The 25,513-nt window shown below is 38.9% G+C and overlaps 1 protein-coding gene across 1 annotated transcript; it reads left to right on the top strand.

Moving 5' to 3' along the window:
• Positions 1-210: 210 nt before the first annotated feature.
• Positions 211-15,988, top strand: LOC146516279 (neuronal acetylcholine receptor subunit beta-2-like). Its single transcript, XM_085161711.1, has 8 exons — positions 211-1,449; positions 5,718-5,863; positions 7,582-7,626; positions 7,736-7,845; positions 8,715-9,241; positions 10,410-10,900; positions 11,965-12,110; positions 12,726-15,988. The coding sequence occupies exons 1-8, from the start codon at positions 1,404-1,406 to the stop codon at positions 12,739-12,741; spliced, it is 1,527 nt and encodes a 508-aa protein (XP_085017837.1). The 5' UTR covers positions 211-1,403; the 3' UTR covers positions 12,742-15,988.
• The last annotated feature ends 9,525 nt before the right edge of the window (positions 15,989-25,513 follow it).

Below are 25,513 nucleotides of genomic sequence, written 5' to 3'. Positions count from 1 at the left end.
TATATCCCATATTATTTTTTAAAAATGTCACATTCATCCATCGAACAAATGATTATGGTCTGTTTAACACTAGAACATTGTAACTCACGGTAACCCCTTTTGGACAGGCAAAATTAAAGTAAAATAATGTTAACTTGAATTTATGAGTCGATAAGAAGGTCTTCACACAGCCATATGTCAAAGCTGCAGTGAGAAATAATTTGCAGTGCTAATGTGTTTCTGCTGCAGACCATACTGACACATTTTAATAACACATTATCACGGTTATAAAACCCTAACATGTATATTATCTTAGATTAAAAGGACCTGGATCTCCATGTCTACACTATTACACACCACCTAAAGAGGAAGCCTAAGTGCTGGATTATCTGCAACACTAGGTTCGTTACATGTAGACTGTCTCCTTCCATTAGTCTGACCTATATCAGGTTGTGAGTTTAGTCTACACTATGATTGTGTACCAGTACAAAACAATGACAGAGCTCATCTGACATGGATGGCTGCTCACAGCATTTTTCTCATTTAAATTTGCATCTTTGATTCTTTAACATGGGGTCTACAGTCGCCAATTTGCGGTGATTTACGGTTAAGTTAAGGTTAGTTAGTCACAGTGTTGTGAAAAGTAGGCTGTGGAAGCGCCACTGGCTGAAAAAGAGCCCATCTAGATGAGACTGGCAGATGCACAACAGTCCACGCCGTGACGTGTGTATCTGCTCCGGTCCGAGGCGCGAGGCGCACACAAGCAGAGAGACACGCACCTCCCTCTCCGAGCCCCGACCTCCTGCTTTTTCATCGTAGCTTCTCCTCGAAGTTTGATGGAAAAAAACGCTCTTGGTTTCTTTGTGGACTTTGACTGCAAGGTTTAACCCCGAGGAGCCAATGTAGCGCAAGCGTCCCGCCTGCATGCGCGCTAGTCTCATCAGCTGCGCCAATTTCAAGTTATCGGCGCTTCATCAAAAGAAACTTAAGGCAAATATTAGTGATTAAGTTAAAAAAGAAAACAAGTTTAATGTGGATTTTTTTTGGGTCACCATCGTGGACTTGTCTACTGGATTTGGATCGAGAGTTGCTTGCCGAGGCGGCTGCGCAAAATGGGCTGCCCAACTCCCGCAGGATTCTGTGAATTAAAGGACCATCATGTTGCCTTTGGCAAATAGACACTTTTTACACGTGATATATATATTTTTAAACCATAACAGCCAAAGTTTCTGCGTGTTTTCCAGCAAAGGAGAAAACACCTGAAGCACCTGTGTGGAAAAAAGTAATAGGGAAAGCCGCGAGGTTGGGCTAAATTGTCACTTTTGACATTCAAGACATTTCTGGTCTTTTTTATTTGATTTAAAACATTTTTTAGAGGACAGTCATTAGAAAGAAGCAACTTAGCGTAGAGAAGCGGAAAGGAGATGACTACCAGCACTGCTCTTGTGCTCCTCATGCTCTCTCTAACAAGTAAGTTATTATCTTTTAAATATCCCAAAGTGGTACGAATATGGAAACATTTCCTGTGACAAGTTTACTGCTAAGTTTACTCTCTCTCTCTCTCTCTCTCTCTCTCTCACACACACACACACACACACACACAGACACAGAGACAGAGTATACCCTCTTAGGTAGTGATTATGGCCTGAAAATAGGCGCGATGCTCTTCCAGAGAAGTCGATTTAATCACGTTTCATTGAACTGCAGAGGAGATAACTGACCTGATTGAAGACTCAGGTGTCCTGTAGCAAAAGGATAACATTAATGGTGCCACAAGAGAGTCTTATATTAACTGTAAATCAAATCTTAGGGGCACAATCCAAATGATTGTGCTTCAAAGTGTGGAAAATCTTTTAAAAGACAAATTAAAGGAAGATATGCTTTTCTAGTTGATACTTCTCTATTTATAATCATGTAATTAGTGCAATACCACTACTCACCTATAATAAATGTAACATTTCGGCAGTTGTGAGAGTTATCTACATGTTTTTTTTATTCAGAGGGATTCATAAAAGAAAATCCTGAAGAACTAAACTTCATATTTCTGTATTCCACTTCAGCTTAATCAAATACATGTTATTATTTCACTTTATAGTAATGTATTCAAAGCTTTTAGACTTTTATATATTACCAAAGTCAGTATTTGAAAGTCCGTAGTCTTTGCAAATATTAAAATAATATTTCAAACCATTCTTCACATGACAGAATTTTTTTTCTTCTTCATTTAATAAAAAATTCCCAAATAATCCAGATCAGACTTGACTAACGTCATTTTTCTAATTTGTTTGTATTTGTATGATTTAAACTCTTCCTCAAACTTCTACTCCCACCTCCCCACTCTTAAAGGTAGAATATTAATAGTAGTAGTAGTAGAGTAGTAGCTGCAACCCAAAGTATAGGGTTTTCTACCTATATTGTCCATATACTGTATCTATAATCAACAGATCATCCTCCCTGGAAAGGTACAGTTACAATTCTCTTACATTATCTGTCTTTTCTGTATTTGGATTCTATAAAACTGGACTCATGCTGTTTACAGGACCTCTGTTTTTCACAAGAAGAGGTGTATTTGATGTGTATTTGTGTTTCTGAGTACGGGAATTTAAAGCAACCACAACAGGATTCTGCAAGAACATTCTGAGAAAGTGTGGGTGGTGTTCATACTCTTAAAATACCCATAAGTAAAAGCAGATGTGCCCTTGAATAATTAAATAAGAGCCTTGTTTTGTCTACCACCAAGAAAGCACCATCTCCTGTTTTTTAGGCAAAATGTGGATGTCTCACTGCCCTAAAAGAAAAACTTCTTCTTACTTACCTGACCTTGATTTTAGCTTTTATTTCAGAGAGTGGTGCATTGTATACATGTAAAACTGGTTAAGCTTGTAGGTTACGCTTTAGCGTTTAAACTAGACCTAAAATACAATAATTTTTCCAAAAAGAATGAAGACAACCAAAAAGCTGAGCCATCAATCTGTAGATTTTCTCTTACAAACTCTGACAAAGATCAGCTGTGGCATGTAACATAGTCAAGGATTAATCTGCAGCATCCATCAAGAGAAGGCAGGAGACCCTGGAATTGAGCTTTAAATGATTTAAAGGCTGTAAAACATCGAGAAGCGGCACAGCACTTCCCTATGTCTTCCATCATGTTGTTGTGAGTGGTTGCATTTCTCTGAAGGCCTAAAGATTTGACTTGGACTTGTACTATGTAATGATCTGTGGCACCAGTCTTCCATCACAGCGTCAGTGTTTTAATCTTAATGAGTCTCATCACTGGAGATTACTGGTAGCTAAGCTGTTCTTAATATAAAAGGTATCAACAAAGGGGAGCTTGGCGGGGTACTCTTGAGTGATGAAATTTAAGTCACTGCTACCCCCTTGAAGTAAACCCTTCCATACTTGTGAATGTGAAAACTCTAACGCTGCCATAATCGCAAGTCTAATTTCACGAGTCAGTCCCATTTGTAACACACTAGATGTTTGAAATATTTTTTATAAAAGGAAATTGAGACGAGTTTATTGCTCCATAATATGTTTGAGGCTTTAGTCACTTACATCTAGTATCACCCTCTTGATCTGCCATGTTTTGACAGGCAAGTGAAACGTCTTGAAACAGAGAATATCTCTGTTGCTTCAGTTTGAATAGCAATGTTGCACAAGTACAGTATCACAGTAAATACTAGTGAATGCAGCAGCTATTATCTCACTCTTATTACCCCAACAATTGATCATGCATGCATAAAAAAATGCACTAAATCCTGTCAGAGACTCCAGGAAGTTAAGGATCCTGGTGAGACCCCATCCGTGGAGAGCCTTTTCACTTCCTACTTATGTCATTATGCTGAAATTGGCTGCAATTTGGCCAGAGAGTGCTTGTGAGTTCCTCAACTAATTGGATTCAGTGAATCTAAATTACTAAAAATGATTAGCACCTGTTTCGAAACAAATGCTCATATCCTGTTACAGTTTTAGCAGACATACGTTTTCTTTTAGGGAAACCCATTTTGCCCATACAACACTAGCATTCCGCTAATGTGTGCTGAATTGTCAATTTAGGATTTACAATAAGTCATCCTACCTCAGTGGTTCCCGTTCCAAATGATAGTAACTACAACAGATGTTGGGAACATGGTTAAATCAAGACAGAAGCATCTGTAACAAATTCCAGCTGGTTTCGGTGGTCGATTATGAATGCTATCAGTTTGCCACGGCAAGAAATTCTCTGCTACTTGTTAGATGCATGAAATCAAAATGCCAGCACCACAAAGTGGATCATGATGCATAACATCTCCAGTACTTACAGAAAGGTATTCCATTGCAATCCTGCAAAAAAAAAAAAAAAAAAAATCTGAAAATTGAGCTATATTGCTTGCCAGAGGTTCAAAGAGTAGGAGTTTTCCATTTTTGAAATATCCGTAAAACAGTCAGGGAATACCTTGTAAAACAGATTAAACAAAATGAGCTTCAGGGGTGCTGCTGCATTTTGGTGTCTTTTGATAGACGTTTTTCTTTGTTTTCCCTTTTCTTTATGCAAACCTGAGCAAAGTGACCTTTTGTTAAAGCTCCATATTTATTGTTGAGATTTACATGTGGTAACTTTTGACAACAAGTTGTTAAATAATACCAGAGCAGCACTGCAATATTAATACATTTACTGCTTTTTTCCTATTAAACTTCTATTCAAATCTCCTGTTAAAATGAAGAACTTGGTATCGACTTGATTTATATTTACATACAATATTTGTTCTTGTATAGCTACTTTAATGACAGCCTAATTTGCTGGGCGTAATCTAAACATTTCTATGCACATTCATACATTAACACATAGTATTGAACTCTGCTGGGGCCACTTCAGAAGAAATATAAATGTGATTAAGCGGTTAAACTTTCATTTGAACAAATAGCTTTCCTCTTACATAAAGAGATACTTGAGGTTCTTACTTGTTGGCAGATCATTTATCCTCTGAAGTTAAAATAAACTGAGAGCTAAAGATTTCTCATTTAGTTCTAAGAGACTCACTTGCCTCTCTTCAGCTGAAACCATTGATGTTCACTCTAACATGAAAACTTGAAGCAGCAGGGTGCTGCTAAAAAAAAAGAACATCCATGCTCACACAGCCTGCACTGCATGCAATCTTGCAAAAACAGACAACTCATGTGCTACAGGGAGGGAAGCGGTCCAGATAACCAATCCTCACTGCGCTGTTGTCAGTTTTGTTTGACAATGTGGATATAATGGCAGCTGGAGCCTTTTGCTTCTGATTTATTCATACAATTACTTTTATATAACCAATAATTTAGGGCTCAGGAAACATAAAGCTTCAGGGGCTGTCTCACCGGGATGCTTGACTGGAGCCTTGTGTGTTTCTGTGCTCTAAAACCCTGCAGTAAAGTGTCAGACTGCAAGATGTACCCATGCTCACACTTAACCGAGAACACGTGATTCAGCTGTAATGCCCTCTGGTAAATTTACTTTGTTAACAGACATTGTTTTCAGAAACAGACACTTGCACACGCAGGATACAAAGATACACTACACACCTACCAGTGGCTGTGAATCGCCACAGGGCAAACACATGGCCTTTATGAATGACATTAGTTATTGCCTCTGCCTTTTCAGGCAGTGGAGTTGCATGTAATCATGTCTATAATATTACATATTTTAAACAGATTCATTTTTATGTTTAAAGCACTTTGATTAATTGGATTTCTTTCAATATTCTGTATTTTCTCTGCAGGCAGCTGGGCAGAGAATGCAGAGGAGCGCCTGGTAAACTACCTTTTAGGTCCAGAGCACTACAATAAACTAATCAGACCTGCTGTCAATAAGAGCCAGCAGGTCACCGTCTCCATACAGGTGTCTTTGTCTCAGCTCATCAGTGTGGTGAGTACACACAAACTGCATCCAGATTATCATGCGTCAGAGTCTACTGGGCTCAAACACCGTTACCTGAAATAAATGAAAAATTGGACTTGTGACGATTTAATTTGACGCAATCAAAACCCATTACAGGCAGCTCGTATTTGATGTGATTCAAGTGAAGTGTTAACATGGGGATTGACTCACTCTGGATTATTTGGTTATTTGCATTTCACCATTGCCTTTATATCCCTGCTACGGAGGTGGCAGCTTGATTACGGCGTGATCTTTATTAGTTTGTAGAGCTTTGTGACATCATATGTTCCCACGTATTGCTTCAGTAGGGCTTTTCACAGGGGATCATTTACACAGGTGTTTGCTAAAGACATAAAGGCTAATAAAGCATCTGTTCTTTAAGTTTTTATGATTATTACGTGGTCACTATGTAACCATTAAGTAGTGCTTTAATGGTCCGTTAGTCTCCTTTAAGAAGGAAAATAGCGAGATAAATATTAAAGAAAAGAGCATAATTAATTTTACATTATAATGTAATAATAATAACTTAATAATAATTCATGACACTGTCGCAGTTCAGAGGCTTCTAGGTTGTAGAATAGAAGTGGCAACTTTAAACTGCCTGTAATTGCGAAGCTCTGAATCTATTTATCTGTCTCTTTGAGTTGTGCTTCTCTTCTCCAAACTATTTGTTTTACCATTTGGATATATTACTTTATGGTTGGATTGTAAAATGTACTATGGTTTTTTGTTTTTTGGTTTTTTTTGCCTGTCCCATTTGGTTCTTTAGCCGTCAGAATTGTTGTCTGAAGACCAACAAGGATACCCAATGGATTTATTTTGCCAAATGGATCATCATGGCATTGCCGTATTGGTACATTTGATCGACCTTTGTTTTTATTATTTATTTTATTTTATTTCAGTTGTTACAGACGGGACAGACATGAGTGAGGGATAGGAAAGGGAGAAAGAAAGAGGAAGGAAAAGAAAAACAGAAGGGGAGAGGGACAGTGAGAAAGGGGGAAAAAAATATCTCCTGGATCACCTGTTGAGAGAAAACAAGCAAAAAACAAAACAAAGCAACATACTAAACACAACACCATCGCATTAATCTAGCTAAGTGAAAATGTACTATGTTAATAAGTGACCTGAATAATTCATTTCTGGATTATTTCAGTTTTTAGAATTTTTGATCACCTGCTGTTCTGTTTCACAGAACTATTATTATAAGTCAATGCAACTAAGCTTTACTTAAGGTCTTCACCTCATGACATGGGCTTCTAAAAGCTTCTTATTCACATTACTTAACGCACTACTTTCTGCTCCTCGGCTTGAACACCACCTAAGCCACTGAAGTGTTGCAGAATATGGTTTTAAAGCCATTATTTTCATCATATTCACTAATGATCATGTTAGCCTCCATGGCTGCGTGCGCCTCACCAGAGGGTTTAAAACACCATTTGTCTCAGACAACTTTGATTCGAACCTTTCCATTCATCTCAAGACAAGACAGCAAACAGGCTAACCTTAGTATCACAGTAAGTCCTTTGAGGCATTTGTAAAACAGGCTTTAAAAATTATTATTTTTTTGCTCCAAAATGTTAGTGTTATTTCATGCGCTCATTAAAGGTGTGTATTGATTTATTGCTTTGACCTTTACTCAAAATAAAAATAGCATTATGGAAAGTATTATGTAGTTTTAATAGCTGACTGATCTTTGCTTTCAGAATGAGAGAGAACAGATAATGACGACCAACCTGTGGCTGTTTCAGGTACCTACAGTCTTTTCTCTGCTGCCCAGTTCTTATATAGTACCTTGTATGGTCAGTATTTGGTCTTTTGGTCATAGCTACAGTTACAATAACAAAGGCTCCTCCGCAGGAATGGAACGACTACAGGTTGAGATGGGATCCTGAGAAATATGAAGGCATCAAGAAATTGCGAATACCCTCCAAACTTATCTGGCTTCCTGATATAGTGCTCTATAACAAGTAAGTATGCAAATTTGATCCCAACCGAGAGAGATTTGGCTGCTTTTCTGAGTTTAATTTATGTGATTTGTACATTTTTTTTACTATAAAAATCAATTTAAAGCAGGAAAACTAATTCCTGTGGAGGCCTTGTATGAATGGATTAAACCATTATTTTATTAAACTGTTCTTAATATTATGAGGTTTTTGATCATTACCACTCATGTTTTACACGTTGTTACTAAAATGCAAAGTATTTCAGTGGGAGCTGTGTGATTAGCAATTTCCACAAACCCAGTTTCTCTTTATTATTAGTGTTTTATATTAACATTCCCATATGGTCTAGTGGCTAGGATTCCTGGTTTTCACCCAGGCGGCCCGGGTTTGACTCTCGGTGTGGGAAGTTAGCAATTTCATGTGTATAGTTAGGATTGCTAGTAGGATAGTGTTATGTGAATAATTCCAGTGCTGATGACAATAATAGCATGACCTGTGCTATCATAGAACTCTTCTACCACATGCCAAGCAACATTTAATAATTTGAGCCCAACTAATTTAGTGTCTGGGCAAATATTTGCTATTTTTTTATATATAAGTATCGCAAACAATATTCATTTATTAGGAAATTAATGAAAATGAAACAAGTAAAGAATAAATGGAAGAAGCACCCCAGGAACCATCTTACAAGAGTTTATTTGGCACTCCTAAATAACTACACATAACAAATGCTAGAAAGTACAAATAAATGTTGTCCAATTTATTAGATTTTTAAATATTAGTATTAGTATTGGTTTAAAAAAAATCCTGTGTTGGTCAGACTCTAATTTTTCTTTCCTCTGCATTTGATGTGCTTAACAATCTTTAATCCTTTATTTCCAAACCTCCCATAGTGCTGACGGTGTGTACGAGGTTTCCTTCTATTGCAATGCTGTGGTCTCAAACACGGGGGACATCTTCTGGCTCCCTCCAGCAATCTACAAGTCAGCCTGTGCCATCGAGGTGCAGAACTTCCCCTTTGACCAGCAGAACTGCACTCTCAAGTTCCGCTCTTGGACCTACGACCACACAGAAGTAGATCTTATCCTCACCAGTGATTTCGCCAGCCGTGACGACTTTACCCCGAGTGGAGAGTGGGACATCGTCTCGCTCCCAGCACGCAAAAACGAGGACCCCAACGACATAACCTATCTGGACATCACCTATGATTTTGTCATCAAGAGGAAGCCTCTTTTCTATACCATCAATCTGATCATCCCCTGTGTGCTGATCACATCACTAGCTATCCTGGTGTTCTACCTGCCGTCAGACTGTGGGGAGAAAATGACGCTTTGCATCTCAGTGCTGCTGGCACTCACTGTGTTCCTGCTGCTCATATCAAAGATAGTGCCACCTACCTCTCTAGCAGTGCCACTCATAGGTTAGTCATATCCATATTTGTCTATTTGCAACAGTTTGTAGCCTAGGGCAATGAATATTTGGGTTTTTACTATATGTACAGACACTTTATATAAATATTATAATTTAGTGATGTGTGTAAGAAAACATAAAACAAGAAAAAAGTAGTTTTTCAATTATGGATTAATGCCATTTATTTACAACTGAAAGAGCTACACCGCATTTGAAATAGGCTTATATAAATGATGGGTCTTCACATTTAATTTTTCATATATGATTTGTAAATGTGCTTTATGACAGGTCCTTTTTCTGCTTAATTTTTTATTATCCTGTTTACAACCTCAGCACAAGGAAATTAAAAAAAAAGGTAAAAATTATTATAGCTGCCTGAAGAGGCAGCTGCTCAGATTATGGACAGTTTCACTCCGGTGAGCACGAAGACTCACCGGATAATAAATGTTTAAGTTCAACCCATTAAATTACTAGTGTTATACATGTAGCTACACTTAACATTAATATGCTGCTTTTGGAGATTTCAGTAGGAACACTAATGGAACAGAAACCAAACAGCTGAAAGTAATGAAATATACTTCATTCTAGTACTGTGCCATTCAAAAAAATGAAGGAAATGCTTAATTATAATAGTATAACACGATGTGGGAAGCACACCCCAGTGTCATGCAAACATATTTCACCTGCTTTGGTGCAAATGAAAGTGAAAGCTATCACCAGTCTTTGTTTTAAATAATATCTACTTTTATAACCATTTTAAAATTGTAGTTTTTTACTTAGCATTACATTATTTTTTTATTTTATTTGTTTTCAATGACTGGACTGATCAAACCTTACTATTTTTAAATTGGTTTTATTATTCTATTTTCTCTTTTTCTTAAATTATATTTGATGTACTTTTATTCTAGCTATAAACCATTTTAATTTCTAATATATTCTTTCATCATTTTTAATTTAAAATTGCTTAGTATTGCATATTAACACCTTCCAGTTAGCCTTTTAAAACAGTCTTTATTAAAAACGTGTTAGAGATGCTGCTGGTTGTTATTTGAGACCCAGCTATTATTTGATTATTGAATAACACATGACTGAAGACTGAATGCACTATGATTAAAGGCAGAAGTAGTGTTGGTAAATGACAACATCTGATCATTTCTCCGTATCTCATTCTGTTAAAGGTAAATACTTAATGTTCACCATGGTGCTGGTCACATTCTCAATTGTAAGCACCGTCTGCGTCCTCAACGTGCACCATCGCTCACCGTCCACTCACTACATGCCTGACTGGGTCAAACGGCTCTTCTTAGTCCGTCTACCTACCTTCCTCCTCATGAGGCGTCCAGGCTCTTCCAATGTTCGTGATAAACTGCGCCGGAAATACACCAGTCGGAGTATTGTCTGTAAAAATAACACCCAAAGCAGCACAAACAAAAAGCAGTACTCAAACATCAGACTCGGTGGGATCAGAACCGACGCCGACGCTTTCTACGTGAATGAGGATTTGGCGCAGCGGTGTTGCTGGCCGGCTGGTGACATCCCGGATGGTGGCGGTGGCTTTTCAGACTTCCAGAGGCCTTTGGCCAATCAGTTAGATGCAGATCTGGAGGAGGCAGTGGATGGAGTGAGATACATAGCTGAACACATGAAGACAGAAGACGACGATGAAGGGGTAAGAAAAAAAATAGATAGGTGATGATGAATAGGGGAGATAGGGGGACACCAAAAAATTTAAAGGAATAGAAGATAAAATATATTCTTGCAGAGACATAAAGAGGAAAGGAAAGCCATACAAAAAGAGATTATGGAGATGCATGATGTCAGACAAGCGACAAGGTGGAAAGGGAAGATTACCAGGGCAAAATCAGATGTGAGACGAGCCATATCTCAGTGTTCTGTGTTTGCTTTTGTTCTCTTGTCATACAATTGGAATCTGTCAGCTATATATTTTACTATAGACATTTCTAATGTCATCAGAAAGCTCTCCACACACTTTTGTGTAAAACACACGCTGACTAAAGCACAAATCATAAACCTCAGCTCTCAGATTTAATAAATATTACAAACATGCTTAGCATCTGTAATTGTACTCTTTCTGAATGACATGCTAACCCATAGCTCCAGGGGGTGTCAAACATAAGGCCCGGGGGCCAGAATTGGCGAGCATAGGTTTTATTTCCACACATTTTACAGTCCTAGTGATAAAAACCACCCCACAGCCATTCATACTACACCGAAGTAATGAAGTAATAGACAAATAAATGACAGAAAAGTTCTTGTTTTTTCAACTAGCTACCATAGAAACGCTTGTTTTTTACACACCATGTCAATGGTAAAATAATGAAATAAAATAGGAAATTAACACAAACATTCTGCTTTATAATTACAGGACAGTCTGTGTCATGAGCTACCAGAACGTCTTCTGTCATTTTACATTTATTTTTTACAATTTAAGGACAAAGAGTTGTGGTGAAAGATTTCTTTCATGAAAGCATTTCTTTATTGTGTAGTTGAAATTGTACTTCTTTTTCCTGCATTGAGATATTTCAGGGATTAAAAGCTTATACTGGTCTGTATGTGGCCTAAATGTAAAATGAGTTTGACATTCCTGCTTTACAGTGTTTAGGTGTGACAAACACTGAACTGCAAAAATGTAGATTTAACAAACTAATTTTCTTTTGACCCAAACATACAAACCTTAACCGCACAGGTCTGGATCTGTTAATGTGGTTCTAGATCATAGAAGACTGGAAGTACGTAGCAATGGTGATAGACCGTCTGTTCCTGTGGATCTTCATCTTGGTGTGTGTGGTGGGAACTCTGGGACTCTTCATGCAGCCACTGTTCCAGAGCTATAACACGCCCACTGCTGATGAGACAGAGTGAGTCATACACACTGTGAAATACACATTAACATACAGAGCAACACATGTTTGAGCCTGGCATGGGCTCGTATTTAAAATTCTAAAAATAAAAGAAACTGTCAGTTTTCTTTACATATCAGAAATCTCCCATCCCCCTTTTTTTATTTGTGTGACATGCCTTTTTCTATCACACACACACTCATTCACACACACACATATCTGGTTTCCTATTCTCATGGGGACATCCCATTGACATAACAATTTCCCTAGCTGCTTACCCTAACCCTAACCATCAAAAATGAATGACTAACCCTAACCCTTACACCTAAACCTAACCATAACCCAACTGTAACCGTGACACTAAACATTTTGAATGTGAAAAATGCCTTCAACCCCGTGGGGACCTGGATTTTGGTCCCCATCAGTATAGTAAATTTCACATTTGGTCTCCACCAAGATAGTAAGAACCCCCCCCCCCCCCCCCCCCCCCACACACACACACACACACACACACAAACACACACCCAAAGGATAGTGCACGCACAGCACAGCATTCACGCACCGGGTGATTTGTAGGATTCAGGTATATCTTTATCTACACTTGCTTTACTTTGTGTGTTTTTCTCCCTGTAGATATGGAGATTTCTAGATTTTCTGTGACTGCAACTTTGAGAAGCATTACAATGTCTGGTTGTGATCTACTCCTAATGATTAAATCTGACACATAACCATCCGGTGATGAACTTCAAATGAACATGGAATCAAACCAGTTGCTTAACGTTTGCCTGTGCGTTTCCCCACCTTCATCGAAGAAACTTTACCCCTCAAAGTCGAGCAGTTTCTGTCAAGATGATGAAGACAGTGCCTGTGGACAGTTGTTCCAGAAAATTGTACAATGAAAAAAACACAAAGGTGATGAAAATGATAGATGATTTGCAGTCCCTGTTTCATTTTGGACTGACTGCACTGCTGATGAAAGTGTTTGAGGTTTTAACTGTGACTGTTTTTCTCCCATGTTGCTGCTCCAATGAGGCCTCTCCTCCCCAGCATCGCTGATATGAAAATTGTATGAACATTTATAACAGTGGTACAAAAGCGGAACATAATTTCTTTTTTCTCTACATCAGCCTTTACTGTAATAGGAAGAGGATTTTGTTCTGCCCACCTTTTGTCTTTGTGGAAGTATTAACGCACCATTTCTCTTTCTGTCTTTTTCGTGTTCCACTTCAGAGCACAGTGTTTCATTTCCACAATCCACCTCCCAAGTAACGTTGTAACTCTAATGCAGTGTCTTATTTTGAGAAATGTGTGTTCTGCTCTTGGTTTCTCTCATTGTGTTTTTTCTCACATGCTTGTGTATTCTCTTCTTGTCTGTCTTTCTATTCCACAATCACAAGGCCTGTCAGAGGAAAACAGTTTGAGAAATATTGATAGAAGTCTTGAAAATATGGATGAAATTTCAAATAGACGTGACAGATGGAGCGAGTGCTGTACACATCACGCATTTTATTTCATATGAAAAGACAACATTCATTCTAGTTGTGTGTCTGTTTCCCTGTCCAACAGCTCATTTCCACCCTTCACTTTTTAACTGCCTTAAACCTTTGTTGGACACCAGAAGATTAAAAACCTGTAGCTGCACCATGTTATATGTTAATGATCTGACACTGACTGTATTCTAATTCAATTTCAAAATGTGGTGGTTAGAAGTCAAAATACATTGGCTGCAAATATAATAAATATGACTTTCATTTTGGGTTATTATTCATATTTGGTTTATTTTCTGTAAGTCACTCACATTGGTCAGATCTCACACGAGAACAATGATATTTACACTTAATTGGGATAAGTTTTCCACTCTGACTTCATCAGATATTTACTGTAGTTTGGTTAAATAATAATGGATTGGATTTATATAGCGCTTTACAATGCCACTATTCATTCACTCTCGCATTCACACACTGGTGGAGGCAAGCTACGGTTGTAGCCACAGCTGCCCTGGGGCAGACTGACAGAAGCGAGGCTGCCATATCGCGCCATCGGCCCCTCTGGCCAACACCAGTAGGTGGTAGGGTAAAGTGTCTTGCCCAAGGACACAACGACCAGGACAGAGAGCCCGGGGATCAAACCAGCGACCTTCCAGTTACAGATGTGCTTCCCAACCCCCTGAGCCACGGTCGTAAACATTTATCAGTAGATTTACTGATAAAAACTGTCATTTGGTTTAGGAGATTTCAGATTTCATTCTTTCCTTGTGATGGTGTCAGGGAAGGAAATGTCAGAGAATAAAAAATACAAACAAATAAAAATCTGTATGGACTTGGTTTGGTGATAAAGCCAGTAGTCTAATGTATGCTGTTAGAAATGAACTTAAACTAAAACCACACCGCCTTCACACTGTGATTGACGAGCTCTGGGAATTTTGAGCTGGATTTGAGCTGTACTTCCATGTTCACAACAGAGTACAACAATATAGAAACCCTTCCAGGAGACACTCTCTCTGTGTCTTGCTGACATTTCACCCCTACTTGCACATTAGCCTATCAAATGACGTGTAACACCATGTTTGCCTGCTGAATTAGTTGGGCAACACAAAACACAAAGTACCTTTTTTCTATTATGACCCCACCTGCAGTTTAAATAATGTAAAATGCCTCCATGCCTGACAGTAACTCATTTACACAAATATTATTTACACCCATGTACATTAGTATGTCATATGTTACCTTGCAGGTAAAGGTATAATATAACCACAAGCTGTGAAAATATGTCCAAACATCATTTTACACCGAGTCTCTCATACGCTTCATATCATAACCAAGGCTTTACTTTACAGAACAGGATTCAGCTGCCTGTCCAGACTTCTTCTGAGCTGAAAACTGACAGCAGGAGCTTTGCACTTCAGGGTAAAAGTAATAGAAGCACTCTCAAAGTAAGAGACCGGAGGTGAAAAACAGTGGGTTTTCTTTGCTTTTGTAGATGGGATGGCTGACATTCTCAAGCAGAGCCCTGACAGTATAACATAAAAGGAGGTTTTCTGTACTCAGAAAGGGGGCAGACAAGGTTGACAGAAAGTGGCCCAAGTATTTTTATACATTTCAAAAGTTGCTACAGTGACACTAATGGGGTGAACATTTTCTCAAACTTGTTTTCTTCATGTTTTGATCAAACAGTGCCAGAGGACAGCAGTCTTCTGTGTCTCTGTGAAAAATACATATTCAGACCAATTTTCTCTTTAAGAATTGATTCTTTTTATTCTGTATCACTGCTGATATAAAGCAAACCACTGTGACGTTTTGTGTGCATATCCACACACAAATACACAATTACTTGCGTTAAAACCTTTTTTAAAACTTAGCTCAAACCGTAAGTGAATCCACATGCAGGATGACATCCTGTTAATGGACATTCTGATTGTTGTGTGTTAGAGTGCACCTCCTTCCTCAGCTTGAAAAAAGAAAAAATCTGCTTTGCTAATACACTAATGTGCTTTTGTTCTGCTGAGGGTGTGCGTGTATGTGTGTGTGTGTGTGTGTGTGTGTTGCTGACAGCATATGCCTAAATTTGTGAACAACATCTGGCAACAAAAAGGTAATATCAGGTAAAAATAACATAACCAGCTAACAATCAGGAGCCTCTGAAGACAGCGCGCGCAGTCACTCTTAGTGCGCTACAACATGAATGAGCACACACACTGACACACACACATAATAGACAACGATAAGATTTAACTGGCCCAAATTCTTTATCTCAGCAAAAGTGAAGCACTGAAGTCCTGAAGTCAGCACATCAGCAATGCCGTGAGTCTGCTCTGGTGGACAGTTATCGACAAAACACATATTTACTCTGCCTCTCTGGTTTGTGTGTTTTTGTGCGTGCGCCTATGTGTGTTTAAGCAATACCTATATGTGGTTGACTGGAGCATGACGGTGACAGACGTGTGTTGGTGTGATAAACAAAAACAAGGACGGAGCAGGCCAGCAGTCATTCTATAGAATTCGATTGTGTAACGTAATGATGCTCAGTGCAATTTCACAAATGTGCTGTAAATGGAAATGTAATGAAATGGTCATGTTTTAGGGTTTTATTAGTGAATATGAAAACTTTTACTCTTCAGTATGTTTAAGTATTGTGTGTTGTTGCCCAGCGTGGAACTCAGTCAGAGTAGAGCTTCTACTCCTCAATAACAAAAGGCCCTCGAGGCCTGGAGTTGCATACCCACGCACTAGAGCAGGGGTGTTGAACTCCAGACCTCGAGGGACGGTGTCCTGCAGGTTTCAGATGTGTCCTTGATCCAGCACAGCTGATTTAAATGGTTAAATGACCTCCTCAACATGCCTTGAACTTCTCCAAAGGCTTGGTTATAAACTAATCATTTAATTCAGGTGTGCTGACCCAAGGTGAGATCTAAAACCTGCAGGACACTGGCCCTCGAGCCCTGGAGTTCGACACCCCTGCACTAGAGGCAGTTTTGGAACATAACTAGGATGCCTCTTGGATGCCTCCTCTGTTAGGTCTTCTGGGCATGTCCAACTGGGAATATACTCTGGGGTAGGCTCAGGACACACTTGAGAGATTATGTCTCTTGGCTGGCTTGGGAATGCCTTACTGTCCCTCAGAGGAGTGGCTGGGGACAAGGAGGTCACTAGAGGTGGGAATCACCATACATCCCACGATACGATATTATCACAATACTTGACGCATGATACGATATTATTGCAATTTTTAAAAATATTTTGCGATATTCAGATTCTGTACATAAAGGTAAACTTTATCAATATTCATTTTATCTAATATCAAAGTCTCGCACTCAGTCTTTCTCTCATTTCAGTCAGTTATATTGTTGACAAACTGAACGGTTTGTATTACAGTCTAGTCCAACTTAACTGAATGCAACCATCTGGTACAATTATAGCTATTCTGAGCTATGCAATTTATGAAAACTATGCAGCCCCTTCAGCAACTGAAGAATTTGAAAGTCAATTAAAACAAAATATAATTTTACATTAAATAAAAAAGTTTTAAACTTAATTAAAATAAAACATGTCTTAAATTAAAATAAGTAAACTGTCATGTTTATTGCTGCCAAAACAAGTTAAACACATTTGGACAGTGAAGGAATGTCAGGATTCTTGCTCAGAAAAAGGATCAACATGCTCTGAAGTCAGAGCACAAAAACCTTTTTTGTAACAAAATATCGATTTCTGCTGTCCCTGTATCGATACATTATTAGCAAACAAAATATCACGATACTACACAGTATCGATTTTCCCCCCCCACCCCTAGAGGTCACGGTATCACTGCTTAGACCAGGGGTAGGCAACTTCAGGCCTCGAATGTCGGTGTCTTGCAGGTTTTAGATATCACTCTGGGTCAATACACCTGAATCAAATGATTAGTTCATTACCAGGCCTCTGGAGAACTCCAAGACATGTTGAGGAGGTCATTTAGCCATTTGAATAATCTGTCATCTGGATCAAGGACACATCTAAAACCTGCAGGACACTGGCCCTCGAGGCCTGGAGTTGCCTACCTCTGGATTAGACTGTTGCCCCTGCAACATGGATCTGGATAAGTGGCAGAAAATGGAAACAAATCAATGGAAAAGAAGAGGGTATTGTATTGTGGTTAAAAAACAACAACCAAACAAATAGATGAATTCAGTGTAATTTTGTATTCTTACTTAATATTTAACTTTGGGTTTCTGTTTCACTGGTGTTTTACACTTTAGATGTTTTTCTTTGTGGTGCCTTTGAATCCCTGTTTTTTTTTTCTTTAATTCCACTGTATTGTGAGTTTATGTGATTGTGATTGCCATTCCTGAAACCTGTCTTCTCCTCTTGTTTATTGCAGCATCTCTTATCCTCTCTGGTACACTTCCTTTGTGTAGCCCTGTGGATTTTGTGCTTAGCGTTTTGACTTTGTTTTGGATTTTGTGTTTTTGATCCTTCAGCCTAAATGAAATAGCTTGCCTTTCGAAAGATTTTATCATTTACACAGTCTGCAAAACCATTACAGCAAGAGTAAAAAGCATGTTAGGCTACATATTTCATAAGAAAGCTGACAAGTCTTGCCTACGCAAATCTGAGGGCTGTAAGTGCCATTTAAAAGTTCATTGTGGATTTTGAGGTTGCAGAGATGCTCTTTTTAGCTCCACATTAACTGACTGCATGACATTTGCATCCAGATTTAGTGGAATCCAGTCTACTCTCTATCCCCATAGATGTTCATGTACCACTGGCAGTAACACAACACCACATGCAAACATCTTTTCAACACACTTCTTTAAAAAAAGAAAAGAAAAAGATTTTATTACCTTTTTCCTAAATATGCCTTAATGCTTACATAAATTTCCACACCTATTTTTTTTCCCAGAACAGCTGTGGCTTATCCAGATGCTTGGCATGAAATGCAGTAACTGTGTAAACTATGCCTGGGTAAACTGGTGCTGTTTCATTGTTATAGTTTTTCTGGAGTTTTAGTGTTTGGTCGGCTGTGCTTCCTTGTTTGTCTCTGTTTTTGGTTCCTTTTTATTACTTTTTTTCACATTTCTTGAGGGCTAAACTACGATGCAAGATTCATGGTTTAGTGAGCTATGTCAAACTTAAAGCCAGAGTCTTCAGTATCATGAAAGCGTCTCTCATTTCTGGCTAAATAACCGTGGTAGCCTATGCTGATGCTGGAAGGGTCACATTTTTACTGATTCTTTTATTTCCAACATGTTTTAAGCAATATAAATTCTCTGTCAGGGGAATGAGTTTTATATGTGCAACTTGTTAGACTGTACCTCGCTAACATCACAGATGATGCCCAGCTGTAAAGTTACAGCGCTGCTACCTGTAAATCTCTTTTAGACTGCTGGAACTGCAGCTTCTAAAGCGCAGAACACACACCAAGAACACCGCTTCAGTCAGTAAAACTATTATCATGTTGGTTTGGCAACAGACCAAAATTAATCTGAAATAAAGACAGGACTCTGAGCATGTGATCTAACATCTGGATCCAGGCAAAAATAGGATAGGGCTAAGATAGGTAAGAATACGTCTTTGAAAACAATACAGAATTCCAGAGATTTCCATTGCGTTATACACCAGCATATCTTCAGCTGTTATGGCGCCTGATTTTTGTTTTTCCCTTAATATAAATAAACATTTCTTCCATGAAATGATGCAGAAGAGAAACAAACTGATGCACAACGAGTCACCAGAATGCAGGAAATGAAGGGTCTGATGCTCAAAATTTCCCTGGGGGAGAAACCGTAGATGTCATTTATACAAAAACATCTATTTGTAGAAATTTAAATATGAAAACAGTTCAGATGAATGAATTTCATTTGATGTAACTACTCTGGAGCTTGATAAGGCCAACACGCAATGTTGACATACATATTTTATGTATTAGAAAAGAAATCATACAAAATGAGACATTTTTAACTGTAATTATGAATTATTATACATACATGACGTGGATGATATGAGCTGAATTCTTCCTTGAACTTCACTTCCTGCTATTGCTCTGACTTCTTAACAGTATCACTATTTTTAACAGACCAGCACTCTCCCAGGACAGTGCCTTTTATCCAAATTGATTCCATGTCTTTCGTTTCATGCCATTCTCCATCAGCCACTGCTCACCCTATCCCATCTTCGCTGGCAGAGCTGGCCTGAGCTGTCCTGAGCTAGCCCACAGCAGATTTAAGTGAAGCCTGCTTTTCAGATCAGCAGTTTTTTATGTCCAGCACACACACCCATACACGCCAAGCCTTTTCTCCATTTCTTTTATTTAGTAAGATGCATTTCGAGTCCGTCAACATAAAATTGCAACAATATTTTCAGTATTTAAACATGCAAGGAATTTACTTTATGGTATCTTATACAAATCACACCTGTGGCTACCTGAAGGATTTGTTGACTGTTACTGGCAGCTTACTATTACTACTTACTTAGTACCTATTACTTAACACAAACTTTAAGCAATGCTGTTATTCTATAGTTAAAATTTAAATTAATATTTTTTTGTATATTTTCTTATCCAGGACATCTTTTGAAAAAAATCTCCAGCATTTACTTTTACCTGCTTCATCATCTCATCTGTGATGAGGTGTCTCAAAGCATGCAGCGACCAGCATATTTCCACTTCTATGCCGTGTGATGTTTGGCAGTATTAGCTGAGGTCTACATCACGGTGGAAAATCTGTCTCCCTCTGTTGCCAAAGTTTCCTCGGGTTGCTCTCCTAAATAATCACGGTTTGTCAGGCCCCCTTGTAGTCATGCAGAGGGCTTGTTCTGCTCTGTCTACCTGCACTAGTGCCTGTAGGTGGAAATGCCTGTGCTCCTTTACACACACTCCACCAAACTTGGACACATGCCAGACTCCATCTTTGTGGCCAATTCCTTCTCTCTGTTTTCTCCCTGTCTCTTCTACTTCGATTTATTAACCTCCATTCCTCTTCTCCCCCTCCTCCTTATCCTCCCTCTCTCTCTATTTCTGCTCTGAGCCCTCCTCCACCCTTTTTCATTCTTTTGTAAATTGCGTGTGGAGAAATAGGAACTAAAAATACACCGGTGATAAACCCAATTATCTGTCCTTTTTCACGCTACACGCCCAAATCGCTAAGAACACGGGACAAGCTGTGTGCCAGAAACCAGCCTTCAGAATTCCTGTGTTTGCACGCTTGCACCTGTATGTTGTGCTGTTCAGCAAACTAATTTAACAATTTGGCTTTACTGCTGTGGAGCTGCAAATCAACTGGTCACACTTAAGAAAATGAAACAATCAGTACTGCTAGGATTATTAATTTTGCAGTACACAAGTGCAGCATATTCTACAATTTAGTGCAAATGCTAGCTGGAGAACAGCCAGCACAATCAACTTGTGCCAGTGCAACAATGGGTCACTCCCAGATGACCCTGCAGTATAATATTTTTAGTGTTTTCTCTGTGTCTTTGTGACTCCACTACATATCGCATCCTAAGCTTGATGGCTTAAGTCAGCTTGTCGCACCGGATAACCCGCTTCCAGCAGCGCACAATATTTGATCGGCCTATGTGTCAGCTTGCATGCTTGTGGTTGTGCATGCGAGTATGGTTTGTGCTGGCTGGAGATGACCAAAAGGACACAAACACAGAAAACACGCCACTGAGCAGTAAATTCATGGTGAAAACTGGACGCCCAGTTGTTCTGTGTTAGAACAAATGCCAGAGCATAATCGGAATATTTAAAAGACACATCCATCGTGATACTTCACAGTCTGCATCTCTGTACTTGGCAGCCAAGTTTTAATTTTAGCTTTCCGGTTCATTTTGGATAGCCAGCACATATGAAAACATCCACAGTGTTGACAGTACATTTGAGCTCTAATTATACTCCTATCCCCTTTTGCAGCCACAGCGATGAATAAAAGATACCCAGCTCTGCAGTTGGTAATGAGTGCCGTGCTGTTAGACAGCACTTATGATGTACTAACAGAGGTTTGAGCTTGTTTAAGCATTCCTCTTGCCTGTGGCTTGAGTACAAGTGAGTGTCAGATACTTTTTTCTTCGCAATCACAAGCTGTAACATTCAAACTGTTGGCCAACTGGTGAGCTGCCACACTTATTTCAATCTTGTTCCAATCAGTTTACATTCTCTGAACTGTTATCCCATCACACAAAGACGTGTGTGTGTGTGTGTGTGTGTGTGTGTGTGTGTGTGTGTGTGTGTGTGTGTGTGTGTGTGTGTGTGTGTGTGTGTGTGTGTGTGTGTGTGTGTGTTTACGCATGCCCACTTGAAGAGTATCACTCTGTGGAAACACTATCACTTTTAAATTGGAGAGCTCAGTTTTTACATGGATAAACTGGGGCAAAAATGACTGCCCTTAATTTGATTCACTGCAATTACGCTCAGTATATGCAACCCCCTTTTTTTTGACATAATGTACCAGAGCACATGATATTTTACTGTCCTTGGGGAAATTAGTTTTGCAAAAACAGCACAAAACCACGGGAGTATGAACATGTTTCTGTCCTGCAAACGTTTGGCTCCAGCATACAGTATGACCTCTGCAGATGGCATGAAGTCTCCCTATGCAGGTCTATAACACACACCACACAGCTACACAACAGCACACTCACCATGTGAATCTCTACATCTGTGTAAGTCAATCAAATGACTGAAGACAAATGAACAGATGTTCGTTTGTAGGTATGTGTAGGTGTATGCATTAAGCCTTTAATCTTTTATTCGAATATGAGATTGCTTTCATTGGCACAGGTAGTGAAATTTGATTAAGATGTAGCCAGTTGTTTTGATAGATTACAGGTAAACATCTCCTTAAAACCGCTTGATGTAGTTGAACATTTGTATATTTATTTTATACGTTTCAGATAAAACAGGATGCAAAAGATTGCATGAATAAATTTTTTTTTAATCGGTTAGAAATAATTAAGGATAACAACCGTGAACAAGTTTGTGCACGCGGCATTTTTTGGTTTTATTTCATTTACACAGCAGCAGTGTGGAAGTCTGTTTCAGCAGGAGGAAATGTTCTGTTTGCACACAAGAAGTAACTTAATTCAGCTTTAACACAATTTTATGGGAAACCGCTAAATAATGGGGCTTTTTAAAAATTGCACAGAATGATATTTCGGCACTGTGATTTCAGTCTCAACAAAATCTACTTTAATCTACATTCTGTATCTTTCTATATTCTGATTCTGATTATATAAAGAGATAATTAAGGAATGCAGAAAAAATTGCTGAACATAATATAAAAAAAGGGTTCACTTTCAAGAAATTCTTATTTAATTCTTATTTAATATTTGTACATACATTTACTGACACTTTATTTGGTACACCTTACTAGTACCAGGTTGGACCCCCCGCCTTTGCCTTCAGAACTGCCTATAATTCGAAAAGGTACTGAAATGGTTCCTCAGAGATTTTGTTCGATGTTGACATGATACTATCACACAGTTGCTGCTGATTTGTTTTCTCCACATATAGCTCCACCATATCCCTAAAGTGCTCAATTCGATGGAGGTCTGGTAAATCTGGAGGATATTTAAATGCACTGTCATGTTCAAGAAACCAGTTTGAGATCATTTGAACTTTATGACCACAGTGTGCCCATCTTCTGATGGTTATTTCCAGCAGGATAATGTGCCATGTCACAAAATGTACCCATCTTCTGAGTACTGAAGCAGGCTGTGGTATTTAAATGACATTAATATGACATTAAGGGAGACAAAGTGTGTCAAGAAAATATCCCCCACACCATTAACATCACTGGCCGCTTGAACCATTGGTACAAAGTAGAATAGAGTCAAAATTTCATGTTTTTTAGGGCAAATTCTTACCACACCGTCTGAACGTCTCAGCAGAAACTGAGACTCATCAGACCAAGCAATGTTTTTCCAATCTTCAACCATCCAATTTTGGTGAGGCCATGTAAAAACCCTCAATTTCCTTCTCTTAGCTAACATGAGTGGCACATGGCTATATCAAGTGGTTATTTGAGTGAATGTTGCCTTTCTATAAGGTTGAAGCAGTCTTGCAATTCTCCTCTGATCTCAATAAACTCCACTCACTGGATATTTGTTTTTGTTGGACCATCCTGTGTAAACCCTAAAGATGGTTGAGCAAGAAAAGCCCAGTCGATCAGGAGTTCCTGACATACTACCCCCAGCCCATCAGACAACAACACACAAACCTCATTTAGAGTCACTTACATCACCTTTCTTTCTCATTCTGATGTTTGTTTTGAACTGCAGTAGGTTGTCATGACTATACCTACATACTTAAATGCTTTGAGTTGCTGTGACTGGCTGACTAGTTATTTCCCTTAACAAATATTCGGACAGGTATACCTAACAAAGTGTCCAATGAGTCAGTAAATCTATGGATAGGCCACAGTTCTTATCTTTTTATATATTGTTAGATGAAAATATTTGATCGGAACTTCTTGTACTTTTGTGATACAAGTGTACCTAACAAACTGGCAAATAGATTTAAAACAGCACAATTACAGGACTGTTGATGTGGAAATAAAAAAAAGAAGCCATATTACTATAATAGTTCAGACACATGAAACTTATAGAGGAGTAAACTTCACATATTGCATATATAAGATTTTGGATAGTCCAAAATGTAAACAATTCCCCACTTTTAGTCATTTTTTAACTGAGTCACTGCATCTATTGCATTACAACATCACAATGTACATGTGTTATGCATTATTTTAGCATGCGGGCCATTGCAGGAACGGCTATTGTTGTTTCTTTAGCAGAACTGAACTTCTTAGTAACTGTACTCCCTGCAGCCCTGACCTCTTTACTGTACCACACTATACCGTTCTTTCTTCCTCACAATATAGGGGAGACATGATATCCACCTCCCTGCCTCCGGGCAGCTTCCAGAAACTCTGATCATCTCTGCTCCATTAAACCCACCTCTGCAAGACGACCACGCCAGGGAGAGTAGAAAAGGGCAATCCAGATTTCATTACTTAGGGTTGAAAATAAAAGCACTTTTCTCAGGTTGAAGGGATTTGGCGCAGATATGTGGATGTGAATAATTCAACATGGTCTAAAAGTTGTAGCGAGGGAGATAGATATTTTTGTGTTATGTTTCACTGGAGGAAGAGAGATGGCACCAGTGTACATTATATGAATGAGAGCAAGTGCAGAGGGAAAAAAGCATGAGGTGAAAGGAGATGGGTGAATGAGAGAAGTAAAGAAAATCAAGCATGGTTAGAGGACTGAGGGAGAAGAAAAGCATGAAGGGAAGGCCAGAGAATGACTGATTGAAAGTTGGTGAATTGAGATGGTGACTGAAAGAGAGGAAGTGAAAATGGATGGATGACGCTGAGCAGACACAAGAGGATGACACTAATGGCTTGTAGACGTATGCATCCAGCTTTTAGGAAACACATGAATTAAACATTGCCTTGGGCAGAACACTGGAACAAGCTGTGGTGCGTCACGCTAAACAATCCTGGCAGAAACACCGACTCGCACCTAGTTCCTCCTCCAAACTGCTTCACTAATAAGACTGGCGAAGACAAGCGTGTCATGACGCCACACTGTGAGCTCAGCAGTTGTCAGATGGTGACACCAGCAACAGCAAAAGCACATTATCCCCGTTGTGCTTATTCTCTTTTTCTTCATCTGTCCTTTTTTATGTGGAGCTTGTCTGGAGGGATTAGACTCAGTAAACTCCTTCCAACTGCAGAAGAAAGCAAAAGAAGGAGAATTGCACAATGTTTGACAACTTTGCTTGTGTTGAAATGAAGGGATACTGACTGCTGTGACAGCTCCCAAATAGGAAAGTCATTGTTTTGAATTTTAACACTATTAATGATATGATATGGCCTCGGGGTGAGAGGCTGGTCCTGACAAAGTGCGTTTATGTGTTTGCGTAAGCAATAACTTAGGCATGCACCT

This window comes from Neolamprologus multifasciatus, chromosome 6 (assembly GCF_963576455.1).
Source record: "Neolamprologus multifasciatus chromosome 6, fNeoMul1.2, whole genome shotgun sequence".
Taxonomy (NCBI): Eukaryota; Metazoa; Chordata; class Actinopteri; order Cichliformes; family Cichlidae; genus Neolamprologus; species Neolamprologus multifasciatus.
Note: the sequence above shows the minus strand (reverse complement) of the source record. Positions and strands in the feature narration are given on the sequence as shown.